This window comes from Salvelinus fontinalis, chromosome 5 (genome assembly GCF_029448725.1).
Source record: "Salvelinus fontinalis isolate EN_2023a chromosome 5, ASM2944872v1, whole genome shotgun sequence".
NCBI lineage: Eukaryota > Metazoa > Chordata > Actinopteri > Salmoniformes > Salmonidae > Salvelinus > Salvelinus fontinalis.
This window is the reverse complement of record NC_074669.1, coordinates 15,022,376-15,043,933: the sequence shown is the minus strand read 5'-3', so window position 1 is coordinate 15,043,933 and position 21,558 is coordinate 15,022,376. Positions and strand designations below refer to the sequence as shown.

General features: G+C 44.7%; 1 protein-coding gene across 1 annotated transcript in view; it reads left to right on the top strand.

The window, feature by feature from the left end:
• Positions 1 to 367: 367 nt before the first annotated feature.
• LOC129855186 (fibroblast growth factor 10-like) overlaps positions 368 to 21,558 on the top strand; it is a 35,792-nt gene continuing 14,601 nt past the window's right edge. The window contains exon 1 of the mRNA XM_055922598.1: positions 368 to 1,762. Coding sequence (XP_055778573.1) covers positions 1,405 to 1,762 — 358 coding nt within the window. The 5' untranslated portion in view covers positions 368 to 1,404. The remainder of the gene's footprint in view (positions 1,763 to 21,558) is intronic.

The window sequence follows — 21,558 nt, the reverse complement described above, 5'->3', positions numbered from 1 at the left end:
CACAGGTGTCACACAAGGGCCCCTTCCATGTCAATTTACCTTCTCACTGCTGACCTAGGATCCTCATCATCTTCAAGCGCTGGGACAACAAAGGAGTTTGACTTAACCCTTTCCAGTTGACTCTTTCCATGGAGCAATAAAACCTACAGGTAGCCGGCTAATGGCTTTCTAGGAACCACTATTAGGAGACAAAGGCTACATTAAGAAATTATAAAAGAGAGATTGTGCAAAGCCTCTCTCGTTAATTTCAAATAGTTATCAATGATTGTGGCCCCACCCCTCTCCTTTCAACTCCCCAGATGCAAGCCCTGCCCAGGATAAAATGCAGGACAAGCCCAAGCCTCCCATTCCACACAGGAGAAGGGACGGACTGCACAGGAGAGAGTGGAGACAGTCATTTACTGCTTCACTGCTTCATACAGGCAGACAGACCAGACACACACTCACTGACTGCCTCCCTCACTCACTTACTCTCTCACTCACTGACTGCCTCTCTCACTCACTGACTGCCTCTCTCACTCACCGACTGCCTCTCTCACTCACCGACTGCCTCTCTCCCTCACTGACTGCCTCTCTCACTCACTGACTGCCTCTCTCACTCACCGAAGCCTCTCTCACTCACTGACTGCCTCTCTCACTCACTGACTGCCTCTCACACTCAGTAGCTGTTGCCTCTTCCTCATACACACACTGTCTCTCTCACTCTCCCGCCTCCTCACTCTGTCTCTCACTCTACCTCCCCCTCACTCTGCCTCCCTCACTCACATATACACAGACATACACACACACTCTCTCCCTCTGTCTCCCTCTCTGTTTCTCTCTCTCTTCTCTCTCTACACACACACACTCTCTCTGTGACTCGCTCTCCCTATTGCACTTTTACACACACTTACACACAGTCACTCACTCTCCCTCACTCAAGTCATTCTCAGCCAGACAAGCACTGTATTCCAGTCCAGCTGGAGAGAGGAGCAATCGCAAGGTGCACACATCGCAGGACAGGACACTGATTGACTCTGCAGCTGGAAAGAAGGACACAAGCCAAAAGGAACAGAACAAGGAGAACAACAGAAAATAACAGATGACTTTTGGCAAAACGGAATTACAAAATGAATCATTTTAGGGGACAGAGTGAGTAAATAGAGGCTGAGAAAGAAATAGGAGTTTATCATCAGACAGACAAGTAAAGAGACAAAGTTATCTGTGACAGAGGGCTGGTTAGAAGCCCAGGTTCCTCTCTGCTCTGCTGACTGGTCCTCAGTGACAGGGTCTGCTGCCTGCTTGATCACCCCCCCTTTCCACCTTCAGAGAGAGAGAGACCACTCGACTGGACCACACAGCCTGGGTCTCCAGCCAGCCAGCATGCCTGCCTGTGCAAGGTGCACCTTGGGAGTCTGATCCACCATGTGCAGATGGATGGCACCCTTCGCCGGACTCGGTCCTGACCTTGCTGCCATTGGCACTGCCCACGCCGGGCTTCCGCTCCTACCCAGTGCTGCCTCCCTCAGCCTGCTGTGCCTCACCCTGCTCCTGGTGGCTGGCACGGCTCTGGGGGGCTGCCCACCTGGGGTAGGGCATGAGCCCCTCCAAGTACTGGTGAGGGGCATTAACTGCTCATGGACACTTGAGCGGCACACACGCAGTTACAATCACCTAGAGGGCGATGTCCGACTAAGGCGGCTCTACTCCGCCAACAAGTTCTTTCTCTGTATCGACAAAACGGGCAAGGTGGACGGCACCAGACGGAAAAACTACGCTGAAAGTGAGTAAGCTGGCACTATTTCCCCTCTCTATCTCTCCTATGTGATGGAGGAGTGGCGGGATGCCTATGACACTATATTATATTTTATGGTGGTGTGAACTCTCTTATCTTGCTACTTTTATAGTGGTTCATAGGGGTTTCACTGGTTTGTATCAGCCTGTCACTCCTATTTATGTTGTGTTTGGAGCGAGAGACGTTGCTAGGTAAACTGGGAATACCCAGTGTGGATTGACACACCTCATGGGAAACCCGGCACTGTGTTTACAGCAAGGCAGACTTGAAGAAAGACATTATGCATCAGTTGGTCATGCAAACTGGGCTTGGGAAAAAGATTCAATATCACAGGGGATTAACTTGTCAAAACTGTGTTGAAAGTCCTCTGGTTCAAGGGGCAGCAATTTTCTATTTCTCACAGTGTTCTCACCGATTTTGTTGAGCGCTCGTTAGTGGAATTGTCAGGATAATTTGGAGCCTCTGTGATATAAACTGTTAAGTACAGACCCAGAATCAACCGCTAACAAAGATCACGTATGTGTGAAAACTTCAGACTAGACCAGAGAGCTGGCTTCACTTCCACGTACAGCAGGTGCATTGAGCTCGCCAGCACTGTATAATTTACTGCAGACACTCAGAGAATTTCTACATACCCATGCAAAGTGTAAAGTCTTCTTACACACACACCTATCAATCAATGATCTTCCAAAAAATGCCTTGAACAGATCAGCTCTTTCAACAGCTGCTATTATATCATCTCAGTATGGTAAGATTCCCCAGATTAGATTGCACTGTATCTGATGTTAGTCATAAGGACACTTGAGAGGAGGGCAGTGCACTGGGCATAGGTGCCACTCACTCCACAATCTCCCTCAATGGTGTCTTTCAGACTGTTGACCAGGACAGACGAGTTGTCTCTGGTCATGAACTGACCTCCCAGTGGCCACTGGACAGCCTTGAGAGGTTTATGCCTTTAACGGTTATATTTATGTATTTAGTCGTTAATGTCTTTTTACACAAGTGGCTGAATCAGGGTTTTTCCATGCTACCGAGGTAACAGCAAGGACTGCCCAGTCTGTCTGCCACTGTGTACAGCCTTTTAACAGTCGGTGACATTTGTTAACCTGCCGGGGCTACTATACTTCTCGTCTGGCAGACAGTTTTATACCTCACACACACGACATCCATTCACATTGACTTGAATTATCACAATTCCAAATTGTGCTGGTGTTTGTTGTCCCTCAAATGGGGATTCAAATTTTCATGTAGGTGGTTTAGATGTCAGACATAATCATAAAACGTTACTCTCTCAGGTCGTGCTTATGTTTGACACTTTAAAATCAGATTGGAGCAGGAGCGGAAAGCAGGAATTGGCATCGCAATGGAAGTTCTTAAGAGAACTGCAGCTACATGAAGCTTTTTCATGCTGGAAACAGCAAAATGGATGCATCTGGATTGGGAGATTTGTGTCTTTCCGTGGTCTTGTCAGAAGTGCTTAGTCAGTTGTAAAGAGTGGTTCCCCATGAAAATGTGCAGCCCCCAAATGCAATGCTCTCATACTCTTTAACCACCATCCTCTCATTTCCTGCCCTGGAAAGAATGGTTCTCTATGAACACTACAGCACAGTGAGGGTGTGTACCTGCCTGCACCCCTAAAGCTGCACCCTGCCAAACCAGTGGTCATTCGGCCTTGAAATGAGTGAAATGGACCTTATGGTCGTGATGTGGTCATACCTCACAATGAGACGATATGGCCTGGTCTATTCTGAGGTCCAGTTTGGGTTCTGTGTTACCACAGGTCATTGCACCTAGAGAATTCCTTGATATTGATATGGTCACTATGCTTTAGATTAGAGAGGGACGACTGGGCGGAAGCTCTGCATTTTTAATGAGCTTCTATTGACACAGATACAAGACTGCAGCCTCAGTATGACTGTCTCTGTGAAAAGAGAGCACAGTGGCTTGGCTGGCACAGTGGCTTGGCTGGCACAGTAGATGTTTGTGTTGAGTTTTAAGTGGCTTAGCTGGCACAGTAGATGTTTGTGTTGTTTTAAGTGGCTTGGCTGGCAAAGTAGATGTTTGTGTTGAGTTTTATGTGGCTTGGCTGGCACAGTATATCTTTGTGTTCAGTTTTAAGTGGCTTGGCTGGCAAAGTAGATGTTTGTGTTGAGTTTTAAGTGGCTTGGCTGGCACAGTAGATGTTTGTGTTGAGTTTTAAGTGGCTTGGCTGGCACAGTAGATGTTTGGGTTGAGTGTTAAGTGGCTTGGCTGGCACAGTAGATGTTTGGGTTGAGTTTTAAGTGGCTTTGCTGGCACAGTAGATGTTTGTGTTGAGTTTTAAGTAGCTTGGCTGGCACAGTAGATGTTTGGGTTGAGTTTTAAGTGGCTTTGCTGGCACAGTAGATGTTTGGGTTGAGTGTTAAGTGGCTTGGCTGGCACAGTAGATGTTTGGGTTGAGTTTTAAGTGGCTTTGCTGGCACAGTAGATGTTTGTGTTGAGTTTTAAGTAGCTTGGCTGGTACAGTATATCTTTGTGTTCAGTTTTAAGTGGCTTTGCTGGCACAGTAGATGTTTGTGTGGAGTTTTACGTGGCTTGGCTGGCACAGTAGATGTTTGGGTGGAGTTTTAAGTGGCTTTGCTGGCACAGTAGATGTTTGTGTGGAGTTTTAAGTGGCTTGGCTGGCACAGTAGATGTTTGGGTGGAGTTTTAAGTGGCTTGGCTGGCACAGTAGATGTTTGGGTGGAGTTTTAAGTGGCTTGGCTGGCAAAGTAGATGTTTGTGTTGAGTTTTATGTGGCTTGGCTGGCACAGTATATATTTTTGTTCAGTTTTATGTGGCTTGGCTGGCACAGTATATATTTTTGTTCAGTTTTATGTGGCTTGGCTGGCACAGTATATATTTTTGTTCAGTTTTAAGTGGCTTGGCTGGCACAGTAGATGTTTGGGTGGAGTTTTAAGTGGCTTGGCTGGCAAAGTAGATGTTTGTGTTGAGTTTTATGTGGCTTGGCTGGCACAGTATATATTTTTGTTCAGTTTTAAGTGGCTTGGCTGGCAAAGTAGATGTTTAAGTTGAGTTTTATGTGGCTTGGCTGGTACATTATATCTTTGTGTTCAGTTTCATGTGGCTTGGCTGGCACAGTATATATTTTAGTTCAGTTTTAAGTGGCTTGGCTGGCAAAGTAGATGTTTAAGTTGAGTTTTAAGTGGCTTGGCTGGCACAGTAGATGTTTGTGTTGAGTTGACAAAAATGTCTCAAGTGTCTAATAAAACATAAAGAAACAGCAACTACTTTATTATCCAAACATAGATGTAATGTAACCAAATTCTGTGAACACATCACACATTAGCACACACACACACACACACACACACACACACACACACACACACACACACACACACACACACACACACACACACACACACACACACACACACACACACACACACACACACACACACACACACACACACACACACACACACACACACACACACACACACAAACACACACACACACACAGTCTTGTACAGCTAACCTTGTGGGGACACAATTCAGTCCCATTCAAAATCCTATTTTCCCTAACCCTAACCCTAAACCTAACCCTAACCCGTACTCTTACCCTAACCCTAATCTTAACCCTAACCCTAACTGTAACCCAAAAATCTAACCTTAACACTAAACCTAGCTCCTAACCCTAAACCTAACCCTAAAACTAACCCTTGCTCCTAACCCTAACACTTAATGTAATTCTAACCCAAACACTAATTATAACCTTAACCCTAAACCCCCTAGAAATAGTATTTGACCTTGTGGGGACCAACAAAATATCCCCAGTTGGTGAAATGTTTGTTTGTTTAGTATTATTGTGGGGCCTTCTGGTCCCCACAAGAATAGTTAAACATGTCCACACACACACACACACACACACACACACACACACACACACACACACACACACACACACACACACACACACACACACACACACACACACACACACACACCTCTCACCCGCAGCAGACCCCTTGCTCGTTCCCACATGTTTTAATGTTGCTGGTGTGAGTGGGGAAGCACAGCTCAGCAGGGCCCTGAATGCTGTCCAGTGCGAGGACCCTCCTTGTTCTCTGTGTTGCGGTCTGTCAACACGGATACATTGCCCCGACTGCCCTGCTACACCCTCGCCTCACTCAGTTTTTCCAGCCCCTGCTCCCAACCTCTCAGGTGTAAAAACAGTTGGAATTAGTCAACGGGCCCTCTGCTAATTGAGGTTGGAAAATATTGTATCAGTCCCAGTGGACCAGAGTATGGAACAGCTGAAGGAAGAGGCTGGGCCTCAGAGAGATGGAAGGTAGAGAGAGAGAGAGAGATCTGAATCTACTGAGGTAAAGTCTGGTTCTGATTAGGCATTAGTGGAAGGAAAGGCACATCTTTCTCAGTTTAGAAAGAGAGAGAGAGAGAGAAAGAGAGAGAAAGTGAGGTTAAAGAGAACAGGGAGCACAGTCTGAGAGCAAAGGGTGAGCAAGGGAGTGATAGTCCAAAATCAAAATGGTTGGGATATAATTTCCAATAATTCAACTGTGTATTATACCCGGATAGATACTGTGATTTGTGTTCTCATATTTATATCGAGATACAATATGATGCCGCCCCTCTACAGTGATGTTCTTGGAGTCCCGCAGTGGAATATTACGCTGAATGACTGAATGATCTGTGGTATATATTGAAATGTAACACTTGTACTGGTCTGGACATGATTTGTGGATATCAATTCATTTTTTTTTATAATTTCAAAGGTGCAGTTCTGTCTGGTACAGTAGCATCCTGTTCTGTCCTGATGCTTTTGAGCACACAGGTCATGTATCAATTCCTGAAACTTGTTATTGTCGCAGCCAGACCTAATCCCCACAGGCCACAGCACAGTATTTATAAAACAAATGATCTAGATACCCATCAGCCATGATAAAGTGCCTGCCAAACCGAGCCAATGGTGGAAAGCTTGCAAAAACCACACTGGCAAAGTAGATCTTCATATGATTGCAAACTACCATGTCACCAAGGCACTAAAGTTGCGTGTTGAAATAATAATAAGAGAAGAGAGATTTATTTTTTGACTGATTGGGGTTCAACATGTTTTTCTTTTTAGCAAATGGTGGAGGTACAATGATCGAAGGGCCAAACAAATCAAAGTGTTTACAAAAGCTCTAAAAGTCATTACTCATCATATCCTATCCCAGGTCATGGGTCAAATCTTACTAATTAAGCAGAGCACAACAGCTGTCGAGGCTGGACCATCTTCCACACGATAAACCACAGCAGCCAATCACTGAATAGGGAGAACGCAGTTAGGGACCAATAAAATCCCAACACAATGTTTGATGTCCCTCGGACAGCCTTAGTCCAGTTCAAAATACATGTTGGATGATTATGCTTGGCTAACCTTGTTTTCTTACTTTTTCCTTTTTTCTCAGGTCAGTTCCCTATGAAATATAGTTGGCAAGTATGCCAGTGTATGAGACATTTTCACATCTCACTTGAAAAGGACCCACTGTTGAAATGAAGGGTGTGGCTAAAAGCATCAAACCGTTGAGCGACCTCCAGGCTATGACACCGCGTTCAACCTGAGGAAATGAGGCCCAGCGACAAGTATAATCAGAGAAGTCACTTACATTAAAAGATGCCTGCTTCGCTATTTGCCAATTTGCTGTTTTATCTTTCTTCATCTGTGCCATTTTCACTGGGAGGACGTGTGTCCTGTTTACCACATTTCCCTTGAGCTTAGCAACATCTCACTGTTTGATGTAAGACTATTCCTTTGCAATGAGTTCATGAGTATTTGACTTGGACTGGGCCCAAAGGAAGAAAATCTTCCACCCCTTCAGAATATGATGTGGAAATGATTTAAACTTTTGAGAGAGGGGAAACTGTCACTCACCGACCAGAGAAGGACTGGGTTGAACCTGAATTGGGCACATTTGAATAGACAGGATACATTTTTGTGCACGCATCTACAGTGGGGCAAAAAAGTATTTAGTCAGCCACCAATTGTGCAAGTTCTCCCACTTAAAAAGATGAGAGAGGCCTGTAATTTTCATCATAGGTACACTTCAACTATGACAGACAAAATTAGGAAAAAAAATCCAGAAAATCACATTGTAGGATTTTAATGAATTTATTTGCAAATTATGGTGGAAAATAAGTATTTGGTCAATAACAAAAGTTTATCTCAATACTTTGTTATATACCCTTTGTTGGCAATGACAGAGGTCAAACGTTTTCTGTAAGTCTTCACAAGGTTTTCACACACTGTTGCTGGTATTTTGGCCCATTCCTCCATGCAGATCTCCTCTAGAGCAGTGATGTTTTGGGGCTGTTGCTGGGCAACACGGACTTTCAACTCCCTCCAAAGATTGTCTATGGGGTTGAGATCTGGAGACTGGCTAGGCCACTCCAGGACCTTGAAATGCTTCTTATGAAGCCACTCCTTCGTTGCCCGGGCGGTGTGTTTGGGATCATTGTCATGCTGAAAGACCCAGCCATGTTTCATCTTCAATGCCCTTGCTGATGGAAGGAGGTTTTCACTCAAAATCTCACGATACATGGCCCATTTCATTCTTTCCTTTACACGGATCAGTCGTCCTGGTCCCTTTGCAGAAAAACAGCCCCAAAGCATGATGTGTCCACCCCCATGCTTCACAGTAGGTATGGTGTTCTTTGGATGCAACTCAGCATTCTTTGTCCTCCAAACACGACGAGTTAAGTCTTTACCAAAAAGTTATATTTTGGTTTCATCTGACCATATGACATTCTCCCAATCTTCTTCTGGATCATCCAAATGCTCTCTAGCAAACTTCAGACGGGCCTGGACATGTACTGGCTTAAGCAGGGGACACGTCTGTCACTGCAGGATTTGAGTCCCTGGCGGCGTAGTGTGTTACTGATGGTAGGCTTTGTTACTTTGGTCCCAGCTCTCTGCAGGTCATTCACTAGGTCCCCCCGTGTGGTTCTGGGATTTTTGCTCACCGTTCTTGTGATCATTTTGACCCCACGGGGTGAGATCTTGCGTGGAGCCCCAGATCGAGGGAGATTATCAGTGGTCTTGTATGTCTTCCATTTCCTAATAATTGCTCCCACAGTTGATTTCTTCAAACCAAGCTGCTTACCTATTGCAGATTCAGTCTTCCCAGCCTGGTGCAGGTCTACAATTTTGTTTCTAATGTCCTTTGACAGCTCTTTGGTCTTGGTCATAGTGGAGTTTGGAGTGTGACTGTTTGAGGTTGTGGACAGGTGTCTTTTATACTGATAACAAGTTCAAACAGGTGACATTAATACAGGTAACGAGTGAAGGACAGAGGAGCCTCTTAAAGAAGAAGTTACAGGTCTGTGAGAGCCAGAAATCTTGCTTGTTTGTAGGTGACCAAATACTTATTTTCCACCATAATTTGCAAATAAATTCATTAAAAATCCTACAATGTGATTTTCTGGATTTTCTTTCCTACTTTTGTCTGTCATAGTTGAAGTGTACCTATGATGAAACTTACAGGCCTTTCTCATCTTTTTAAGTGGGAGAACTTGCACAATTGGTGGCTGACTAAATACTTTTTTTGCCCCACTGTATATTGCTGCTTGTAAGACCTTAAAAATCTTTTATGTTTAGTCTCTAAAATGCCAGTTTAATACTGTTAATTGTAGCTATAAGATAGTGATCTTCTTTTTAGAAAGAGAGAGAGAGCAAGAGAGAAAGAGGGAGAGGGAGAGAGACAGATAAATAGAAAGAGAGAGATAAGGAAATAGAAAGAGAAAGAGAGAGAAATATATATTTAAAAAAATATATATGTACACAGTGCATTCAGAGAATCTTTTTCCACATGTTGTTATGTTGCAGCCTTATTCTAAAATGTATTAAATTACATTTTTTCTCATCAATCTACACACAATACCCCATAATGACAAAGCAAAAACAGGTTTTCAGAAATGTTAGCAAATGTATTAAACATAAAAAACAGGAATACCTTATTTACATAAGTATTCAGACACTTTGCTATGAGACTCGAAATTGAGCTCAGGTGCATCCTGTTTCCATTGATCATCCTTGAGATGTTTCTACAACTTGATTGGAGTCCACCTGTGGTAAATTCAATTGATTGGACATGACTTGGAAAGACACACACCTGTCTTTATAAGGTCCCACAGTTGACAATGACCAAGAACTCAATGGTCACAAGATTCTCAGGTCTGATGAAACCAAGATTAAACTCGTTGGCCTGAGTGCCAAGTGTCACGTCTGGAGGAAACCAGGCATCGCTCATCACCTGGCAATACCATCCCTACAATGAAGCATGGTGGTAGCAGCATCGTGCTGTGGGGATGTTTTTCAGTGGCAGGGACTGGGAGACTAGTCAGGATTGAGGAAAAGATGAACGGAGCAAAGCACAGAGAGATCCTTGATGAAAACTTGTTCCATAGTGCTCAGGACCTCAGATTGGGGGCGAAGACTCACATTCCAACAGGACAACAACCCCAAGCACACAGCCAAGACAACATAGGAGTGGCTTTGGGACAAGTCTCTGCATGTCCTTGAGTGGCCCAGCCAGCCTGGACTTGAACCCGATCGAACATCTCTGGAGAGACCTGAAAATAGCTGTGCAGCGATGGTCCCCATCCAACCTGAGAGCTTGAGAGGATCTGCAGAGAAGAATGGGAGAAACTCCCCAAATCCAGGTGTGCCAAGCTTGTAGCATCATACCCAAGAAGACTCAAGGCTGTAATCGCTGCCAAAGGTGCTTCAACAAAGTACTGATTAAAGGGCCTGAACACTTATGTAGATGTGATATTTCATAGTTTTTTTTCTATGCATTTGCAAAAGAAATCTAAAATCCTGTTTTTGCTTTGTCATTATGGGGTATTGTGTGTAAATAGATTAGCTTTAAAAATATATATATATATTTTAGAATAAGGCTGAAACATAAGAAAATGTGAAACAGTCAAGGGGTCTTGAGAGAGAGAGGACAGTTAAACGGACCTATCATTGGTGTAAACATGAAGGTAGTGTGGACACCTGAGTTTTTAATTGAGATAATTTTTCCTAATTGACGATGTTCCTGATACTGAACCAAGGCAGGAATCCCAAACATTGACTGAATGACTTGTTTATTTCCCTATTTCCCAAATGTATTGTATAACATGTTTGTATTTCCTTACTTTGGCCATAAACATTGACTTGGTAGACATTACACTATGCTCTGGGTATTTAGTTAGCCCTTCTGAAGGCGTGAGAAAGTTATATTCTGTCTAAAATATTCTGTCTAACTCCTCCTCATGACTCACCATTAACGCTAAGAGAAGTCAGACGGACTTAGATGTGTGACTGGATCAAAAGCATGGAGAAAAAGCTAAAGAGGGAAGCACCTGGCTAAAGTAAGGACAGGCTGTTTTGAATAGGGAGTTCACACATGTTAATGAGGGTGTGAGAGGGCCGGTGTGTGCTCTGCTTAGTATTGTGGTGGACATTTAAAAGGTAGGAGAGCTGGAGTCTTTCCCATTGCTCATTAGACCTTGTGCAAGGTTTCCTCCAAAGAGTCTAAGGGGCTTCGTAGAAAATCATGGTGCCAACAGGAGGGGAAAATCCCACGAATCCTGCCGCTTTAATCCTTCCGAATAAGGACAGCGGCCCTGGTCCGAGTGGGAAACTATAAAAATCGATCTCTTGCCAGCGGTTCCTGGTATTGGGAGGCAAAAAGCAACAAAAAAAACTGTACACACACACACACACACACACACACACACACACACACACACACACACACACACACACACACACACACACACACACACACCCTGGGAATGTTGCGGGAAACGTGTGGCAGTGGCACTAATTAGTCTAACTTCACTGGCTTCTAACACCGGAGTTTGATATCATGAATGGCCAGGCTTTTTGGGCAATTAGCAGCTAACAACCGCAGTCTGGCCTGAGCTCCTTTCTGTTACGTACTGAGTTCATCACTGGGTTTATTGAGTCTGACTTTGGCTCCAAGAGCAAACTCCTTTTTACATCCTACCATTTGTACATCCTGTGGATTTGAAAGAGTACAAAAAGGAGACGATCTCATTGCCAATAAGGAACCCTCTTCTAAAGACTTGAGTAAATGATGTTAAGAGGGTGTCCATTTGAATGGCTGTTTTAATGACAAGGGGAATAAGAGCTTCACACATTATAGACCCTGGAGAGAGTTCATTGCGGAGAACTGAAACAATTACAGCGTTTGACAGCCTAGAAATGAAAGATACAGCGTGTCATCGTGTTCTTGATGCCAGAAAAAACCTGTCCCCTTGACGCTATTCAGCTCCGTCTGACGTTATTCAGCTCCCCCTGACCTTATTCAGCTCAGTCTGATGTTATTCAGCTCAGTCTGATGTTATTCAGCTCTGTCTGATGTTATTCAGCTCTGTCTGATGTTATTCAGCCCCGTCTGACGTTATTCAGCTCTGTCTGACGTTATTCAGCTCTGTCTGACGTTATTCAGCTCTGTCTGATGTTATTCAGCTCTGTCTGACGTTATTCAGCTCTGTCCGACGTTATTCAGCTCTGTCTGACGTTATTCAGCTCTGTCTGACGTTATTCAGCTCTGTCTGACGTTATTCAGCTCTGTCTGACGTTATTCACCCCCCCTTGACCTTATTCAGCTCTGTCTGATGTTATTCAGCTCAGTCTGATGTTATTCAGCTCTGTCTGACGTTATTCAGCTCCGTCTGACGTTATTCAGCTCTGTCTGACGTTATTCAGCTCTGTCTGACGTTATTCAGCTCTGTCTGACGTTATTCACCCCCCCTTGACCTTATTCAGCCATGTCTGATGTTATTCAGCTCCGTCTGACGTTATTCAGCTCTGTCTGACGTTATTCAGCTCTGTCTGACGTTATTCAGCTCTGTCTGACGTTATTCAGCTCCCCTTGACGTTATTCACCCCCCCTTGACCTTATTCAGCTATGTCTGATGTTATTCAGCTCTGTCTGATGTTATTCAGCTCTGTCTGACGTTATTCAGCTCCCCATGACGTTATTCACCCCCCCCCTTGACTTTATTCAGCTATGTCTGACGTTATTCAGCTCCCCCTGATGCTATTCAGCTCTGTCTGACGTTATTCAGCTCAGTCTGATGTTATTCAGCTCAGTCTGACGTTATTCAGCTCAGTCTGACATTATTCAGCTCCCCATGACGTTATTTACCCCCCCCCTTGACTTTATTCAGCTATGTCTGACGTTATTCAGCTCCCCTTGACGTTATTCAGCTCCGTCTGACGTTATTCAGCTCAGTCTGACGTTATTCAGCTCAGTCTGACGTTATTCAGCTCAGTCTGACATTATTCAGCTCCCCATGACGTTATTCAGCTCAGTCTGACGTTATTCAGCTCAGTCTGACGTTATTCAGCTCCCCGTGATGTTATTCAGCTCAGTCTGATGTTATTCAGCTCAGTCTGACGTTACTCAGCTCAGTCTGATGTTATTCAGCTCTGTCTGACGTTATACAGCTCCCCATGACGTTATTCAGCTCAGTCTGATGTTATTCAGCTCAGTCTGATGTTATTCAGCTCAGTCTGACGTTATTCAGCTCAGTCTGATGTTATTCAGCTCCGTCTGACGTTATTCAGCTCAGTCTGACGTTATTCAGCTCCCCATGACGTTATTCAGCTCAGTCTGATGTTATTCAGCTCAGTCTGATGTTATTCAGCTCAGTCTGACGTTATTCAGCTCAGTCTGACGTTATTCAGCTCAGTCTGACGTTATTCAGCTCCCCATGACGTTATTCAGCTCAGTCTGACGTTATTCAGCTCAGTCTGACGTTATTCAGCTCCCCGTGATGTTATTCAGCTCAGTCTGATGTTATTCAGCTCAGTCTGACGTTACTCAGCTCAGTCTGATGTTATTCAGCTCTGTCTGACGTTATTCAGCTCAGTCTGACGTTATTCAGCTCAGTCTGATGTTATTCAGCTCAGTCTGATGTTATTCAGCTCAGTCTGATGTTATTCAGCTCAGTCTGATGTTATTCAGCTCCGTCTGACGTTATTCAGCTCAGTCTGACGTTATTCAGCTCCCCTTGACGTTATTCAGCTCAGTCTGATGTTATTCAGCTCAGTCTGATGGTATTCAGCTCAGTCTGACGTTATTCTGCTCAGTCTGACGTTATTCAGCTCAGTCTGACGTTATTCAGCTCCCCATGACGTTATTCAGCTCAGTCTGACGTTATTCAGCTCAGTCTGACGTTATTCAGCTCCCCGTGATGTTATTCAGCTCAGTCTCATGTTATTCAGCTCGGTCTGACGTTACTCAGCTCAGTCTGATGTTATTCAGCTCTGTCTGACGTTATTCAGCTCCCCATGACGTTATTCAGCTCAGTCTGACGTTATTCAGCTCAGTCTGACGTTATTCAGCTCAGTCTGACATTATTCAGCTCCCCATGACGTTATTCAGCTCAGTCTGACGTTATTCAGCTCAGTCTGACGTTATTCAGCTCCCCGTGATGTTATTCAGCTCAGTCTGATGTTATTCAGCTCAGTCTGACGTTACTCAGCTCAGTCTGATGTTATTCAGCTCTGTCTGACGTTATACAGCTCCCCATGACGTTATTCAGCTCAGTCTGATGTTATTCAGCTCAGTCTGATGTTATTCAGCTCAGTCTGACGTTATTCAGCTCAGTCTGATGTTATTCAGCTCCGTCTGACGTTATTCAGCTCAGTCTGACGTTATTCAGCTCCCCATGACGTTATTCAGCTCAGTCTGATGTTATTCAGCTCAGTCTGATGTTATTCAGCTCAGTCTGACGTTATTCAGCTCAGTCTGACGTTATTCAGCTCAGTCTGACGTTATTCAGCTCCCCATGACGTTATTCAGCTCAGTCTGACGTTATTCAGCTCAGTCTGACGTTATTCAGCTCCCCGTGATGTTATTCAGCTCAGTCTGATGTTATTCAGCTCAGTCTGACGTTACTCAGCTCAGTCTGATGTTATTCAGCTCCCCATGACGTTATTCAGCTCAGTCTGATGTTATTCAGCTCAGTCTAATGTTATTCAGCTCAGTCTGACGTTATTCTGCTCAGTCTGACGTTATTCAGCTCAGTCTGACGTTATTCAGCTCCCCATGACGTTATTCAGCTCAGTCTGACGTTATTCAGCTCAGTCTGACGTTATTCAGCTCCCCGTGATGTTATTCAGCTCAGTCTGATGTTATTCAGCTCGGTCTGACGTTACTCAGCTCAGTCTGATGTTATTCAGCTCCCCATGACGTTCTTCAGCTCAGTCTGATGTTATTCAGCTCAGTCTGATGTTATTCAGCTCAGTCTGATGTTATTCAGCTCAGTCTGACGTTATTCAGCTCAGTCTGATGTTATTCAGCTCCGTCTGACGTTACTCAGCTCAGTCTGACGTTATTCAGCTCCCCATGACGTTATTCAGCTCAGTCTGATGTTATTCAGCTCAGTCTGATGTTATTCAGCTCAGTCTGACGTTATTCAGCTCAGTCTGATGTTATTCAGCTCCGTCTGACGTTATTCAGCTCAGTCTGATGTTATTCAGCTCAGTCTGATGTTATTCAGCCCAGTCTGATGTTATTCAGCTCAGTCTGACGTTATTCAGCTCAGTCTGATGTTATTCAGCTCCGTCTGACGTTATTCAGCTCATTCTGACGTTATTCAGCTCAGTCTGACGTTATTCAGCTCAGTCTGACGTTATTCAGCTCAGTCTGATGTTATTCAGCTCTGTCTGACGTTATTCAGCTCAGTCTGATGTTATTCAGCTCCATCTGACTTTATACAGCTCCGTCTGACGTTATTAATATCGGTCTGATGTTTATTCAGGTCTTGTCTGATGTTATTCAGCTCTGCCTGCTGGCTACCTTGACTAATATACTCTAGCTAATAGAGTCCAAACCATGCTCCCTAAATGATTTTCCCTGCTTATACATCATTTTAATGACCTACAATACATTACAGTGGGCATTGCAGTGTTTTACACGGACTGTTACTTTTTAGAGGGGAGTAGAGCTCAGCGTTTTCCTCAATGAGAGGTCATTAGCACTGTTGTTATTAGAGGGTTTTTTGTGAAAGGCGTAAAGTAAGTATTCATTAGATCAGCTGGGAACTGCCAGTCAGCCAGTCTTATTCAGGCAGCAGCACCATACAGTATGTTTTGAATCATCATCTGCCAAAGGAAATATTGTCACCAGCACTCAGTTCTCGGCTTAAATCCGTCCGCTCCATAAGACGTAGAGGGAGACATGGACTCAATCCCGGCGCTGCGAGGCTCTGCGAGGTGGAAGACGAGGGCAGGCCCTCCCTCAGGCCAACTGTCAGAGTTTTAATGGTTTTATTTTGACCTTTTCGAATAAAGAGTCTCACATCATCGTCTTGGAAAGAGCTGTTGGCCCTGGAAGAGAAGAGGAGATGGCAAAAATATATATTTTAAGGAAAAAGAGGCACAACTTGGCATCATTGAAATCAGGTAATGGCTGAGTGGAGTTTAAAGGTGTACAAATTTGACCTGCATTCACAGGGTCCTGGATGTGAGTAAGAAATGGTAAAAGGAAGAAAGCAATATCATTTCAGAATGCATAGTCAGCACACCTGCCGATTGTTAGCTAGCTTGCCCACCCTTTAGACAGATATTCCTGCATTGCATCATTAAAGGAAGCAACAAGCAACCATAAAATAGGGCAAGGTTTGGATGCCACGCGCCCCTACAGTCACGTAAATCTGGTCCTTCGCCTCCCCACCCTTTCCTACTTACAGCAGTCTGGGGCCCGGCCTGAGGGACCCACCCACCTTGCCTCATCTGTCTGTGAAGGGAGGAGAGGCGTTGTGTAGAAAGCTCTCTGGACACAAGTCCCTCACATCAACAACCTGCGTGCATGGCTGGGAGTAAATATTAACCTGCTGTCAGGCAACTGAAAGAGAGACTTCATTGACTGCTACTATGTGTGTAATAGAGTGTATATCTGGCTAATTACAACACCTCCACAGGGAAGTCACATTGTGTCACGATGAAATATACTGGAAATGACAGATTTACATGGACATATTGGTCTATTTTTACTACTAGGCCTTATCTTTACACCATGTCGCTATGACTCATTATTATACAGTGGTGCTGGGGTTGTTGGTATGAATCAATGGTAATAATCCCAAACTCCTCCTGTGTGAGACATACTCTGGCACATTTCAAGCAGCGGATGTGATTTCACAGATTACAGGAGTGAACCCTGACCCCTCCATAGTCCTAGGCCACACCCAGAATATTGATACAATATTCAAGATAGGAGGAATACCCTGACATAGTTTCGTATGCCCACCCAAAGTCAAGCAGGTCTAAAGTCTCTGTCTGATGTACTGTAACCTTCATAGCCATTTCTGGAAGTGGATAATGAATGCAAATGCAAAAGTGTCAAAACAGCAACTCCCCAGGTTTCGCATACCATCAGGTTTAGACATGGCACCTCACTTTCCTGTAGGAATGCATTACACACGCATCCCCTGTACCTCTTTTGTATTTGAAGTGAACAAGAGCAGGATGTGAATAGCATGTAAAAGTTTTTTGTGAACTTGCACGTGTGTGTCTTATAGAATGGATTTGCAGTGTTTATTCTTGTGCTATTGTAGGAGCATGATGTGGACTCTAAACTGAGAAAGATGTGCCTTTCCTTCCACTAATGCCTAATCAGAACCAGACTTTACCTCAGTAGATTCAGACTCCCTCTCTCTCGCTCTCTCGCTCTCTCTGTGTATGTAGGAGCTCATGCTCTTCATTAAAGCACATCGGGTGGTAACAAAGCATTGTCAGAGGGCTTTCTCCACAGACAGCTGCAGTAAGGAAGTACACTCAGTAGGATTTCAATCAAAACAAGCCAGCACCTCATTGAGCAGTTACAGTAATGATTCCTGCCTAGAGCTTATTCTGACGGAATATTATGAATGAGACAGAGGGAAGTAACATTACTTTCATATGGGACGGTGCATTCATTTATCAGATAACTAAGCATTTATTCAGAAATGACTATGATTCATGAAGAATTGGAGTCGGCTAACAATGTGGCACAGAGAACAGGTGATGAAACCCCCCCGAAGCCTGCAGCCATCCGTATACAGAATATTTAGATGTGTTTAAAATTGCAGGCTTTCGTCACATCTTTGCCAGTGACAGTTGCAGCGGCTGCAAGATGAGCTGGTTGACGTGTGTGTGTGTGTGTGTGTGTGTGTGTGTGTGTGTGTGTGTGTGTGTGTGTGTGTGTGTGTGTGTGTGTGTGTGTGTGTGTGTGTGTGTGTGTGTGTGTGTGTGTGTGTGTGTTTGGTGACTGGGATGAGCCGACAGGGTCTAGATGACAGCCCCCTTCCCCCTCCTCTCTCTCTCCTCCCCTGCAGTGGATAGGATTGGGGTCAGGGCCTTTTGGCCAGTGGAGCTAGTGACAGTTTTGACAGGGCCCTGATTTCCCTCCTGTGCCACCTGTCACCTCCCTGTCTGCCCGTCTCATTTTAATAATGTAAATACGGGGCAATCTGAGGCCAGGGAGACGACTCTGTGTAATATTCATCCAGTGGAACTTTCTACTTCTCTGAACTTAACTTGATGAGCCACCCAACCTCATCCCCTGCCACTCAAAGAGACACACACCTCGTCTCATCCTGGTTTTCATGGCAACACAGTCCCTATTTTGTCCAGAGTCCTGGATAAGTTGGAAACAGGGAGGTTCAGAAGAAACCCAAATAAGCCAGAGGTCATCACTGGACTGATTATGGTTAATTAAGGCTAAAGGGAACTAAGTGGAGTTCAAATTAGTTAATGAAATAGCATGTAGTCTGATAGCATGATAATTGGGTTTGTAAACACGAGCGTCAAGTTCTCGCTGTACCTAAGTTATGAAACCCCACTGTTTCACCTGACGTTATCTGTTTAAGTTTAGATGCGCCTGCTCCTGAATCAGTGTTGCACGTTTTGCAGCCAAAGATGAAGGTAAAATGGTAAACAAGCTGTTGTTTTCCTCTGGTTCTGTTTCCAGTCAGAGGGGGCTGCCTGTGTCTGGACAGCAAACCAGCTGCAGATGCAACTCCAACTGTAATTTAGTGGCCCTCTTTTGATAGCAAAGTGCAGGAAACTGCAGAAGCCGTGAGTCACAAAGCGCGGGGCGAATCTGCTCGTAACTATCTGTGAAGCCTTTGACAGCCTCTCGCTCGTTACGGATGTGATGCATGATTTGGAGGCCTTGCGCTCCTTCTCTCTCTCTGATTAAAGAAAACCCCCTCTGTACCACACAGGCGCAGACAGATGACCACACTGTGGCTCAGTTAACCCCTTTCACCCCTCCAATCCCTCAGTCGCTCCCCGACCCGCACCGCTGCATCCCGGGGCTGCCCCCCATGCCTCTTGGTTTCATCAGTACAGGGGGATTGTTGTCTGATTGTTCATGCTGGAGGGAGTTAATGGGGTCACAGCATAGTCTTAGCAGACCTGAGGAACTCACTGTTTATAATACCACTTGTTGCATGTTGGCATTCCAAGCATGAGCACGTCTTCCATATGGCTGTGTTTACAGATGAAATGATTAGTTATCTGTGTGGCAGGGCGGGAGGTCTCCCATACATAGCTAGGCACAGTACATCAGCGGCAACCCAACTTAGTGGTTAATGTGCACTGTTAGACTTTCCTTCAGTGTTGTTTTTGAGTTTTACTGTTGTAGAATTTTACTATGTGTCTTTGGGTTGGGCCATTCTAGTTGTGGGTCAGGATTCTGAGGGATTTGCCTTGTCTTACTGTGGATGAATCAGACAGACTGAGGATCTCTGCTTGGAGGGGATGGGGTAATTGGTAAAATGGTCTACCAGAACGTGCGCTTTATCTGCAAGAGGTAATTGGTTAATTTAACACTTCCGCAGCTCCGCTAGAGAGTTGTTCAGAGAGAGAGAGAGAGAGAGAGATCTTACACAATGTCCAGTAGAGTGATAAAACAATGGACTGATAAACTTCAATGGTGTGTGAAAATATTTAGCCGAGGGGAAGGATTGTCTGGTAATGATTCTGTCCAAGTCCATATAGTACAGCACTAGCTGCCAGCTATCTGCATATTTCATACTGCTTAGTCTTTTATGTTAATTTGTGTTTCTTTATGTAACCGATGTGAAATGGCTAGCTAGGTAGCGGTGGTGCGCGCTAGCAGCCTTTCAGTCAGTGACGTCACTTGCTCTGAAACCTTGAAGTAGTGGTTCCCCTTGCTCTGCAAGGGCCGCGGCTTTTGTGGAGCGATGGGTAACGATGCTTCGTGGGTGACTGTTGTTGATGTGTGCAGAGGGTCCCTGGTTCGCACCCGGGTCGGGGCGAGGGGACGGACGTAAAGTTAAACTGTTACATTTACTTTAGAGAATTGTTGCAATGCAAATTACAATGTGAATGAGCATCGTTGGTAAGTTAAAAACATTGAATTATTCACTAGTCTGATGAGATACGTTTTATTTTCATTCAAATCAATTCTCCATCGGGGAAGTCATGCCCACACGAAAAGAAAAACCCAATCTGAAAACAAAACGCCGGACTGTAAAAAAGCTAAAGTTACCAGAGTGAGACAATGTCTCAGCGGTCCCATCAAGCGGACCATTCATAAACGCAGGGCTCTCAGTTTAGGAGAGCCAAGGAGTGAGCCAGATAGAGTGGGGCCCATGTTGGCCTTGTCTTTTTGTCCCCAGCTGACCCTTGCTCTCCTGCTTGGCCTCTGTGCTCCTCACCTGGCCTGTCCCAGCACTGCCGAAACAGGATACCTGTCATTTGCTTTAATGGCCTTTGAAGGACCTGGCTAATCCCCCGAGCACTTCTCCCAGTAGCAGCAGTATAAAGGGGAAACTGGGCCGAGTTCTGTGCGGGTCATGAAACTGTACCAGAGAAGGATTGTGTGCGAGAGAATGTCACCCCTCACATCTGCGGCCGAGGGAGTGTGAGAGTCAGCTTTCACCTGAGCACTAACCCGTTCTAGCACGTGCGCACGCACGCACGCACGCACGCACGCACACAAACACACACACACACACACACACACACACACACACACACACACACACACACTCACACACACACACACACACACACACACGTCAACCAGCTCATCTTGCAGCCGCTGCAACTGTCACTGGCAAAGATGTGACGAAAGCCTGCAATTTTAAACACATCTAAATATTCTGTATACGGATATAATCCTAACCTTAACCCGTAACCCTAAATCTAACTCTTAACCATAATCATAAACCTAACAACTCCTAAGCTTAAAATAGCCTTTGTCCTCAAGGGGATGTGGGAAATGTCCCCAAAAGGGAGAATTTAACTTGTTTTACTATCCTTGTGGGGACTTTTGGGGATTTTAGGTCCCCACAAGGATACAAGAACAAACCAGTTCACACACACACACACAGAGCAGAAGCAAGTTCTGGTCTGCACTCAGAGGGTTAGAGTAAAATAGAGCCGGAATAGGGATGAATTCACATTTCCGTACTAGTAGCATGTCATACAAGTAGTATTTAATTTGACATTGAATGCTCATTCGTCAACTGCTGGCATTATACTGTATGACTTGTGCCGTGGGCTTGTAAAACTATACTGGGTATGACATTGTCAAAGGGGTGTTTGTTTATAAGATAGAACAGCTCAACCATACTGTAGAACTGTAAAGCACCCTGCAAAAAGAGTCAGGATCTTAGGTTAGATGCATTCAGATCAGAGAATCCCAGTTGAACTATTTTGAGTAAGCATTGCATTATTTGTTTATCTCTGTCATGTGGAA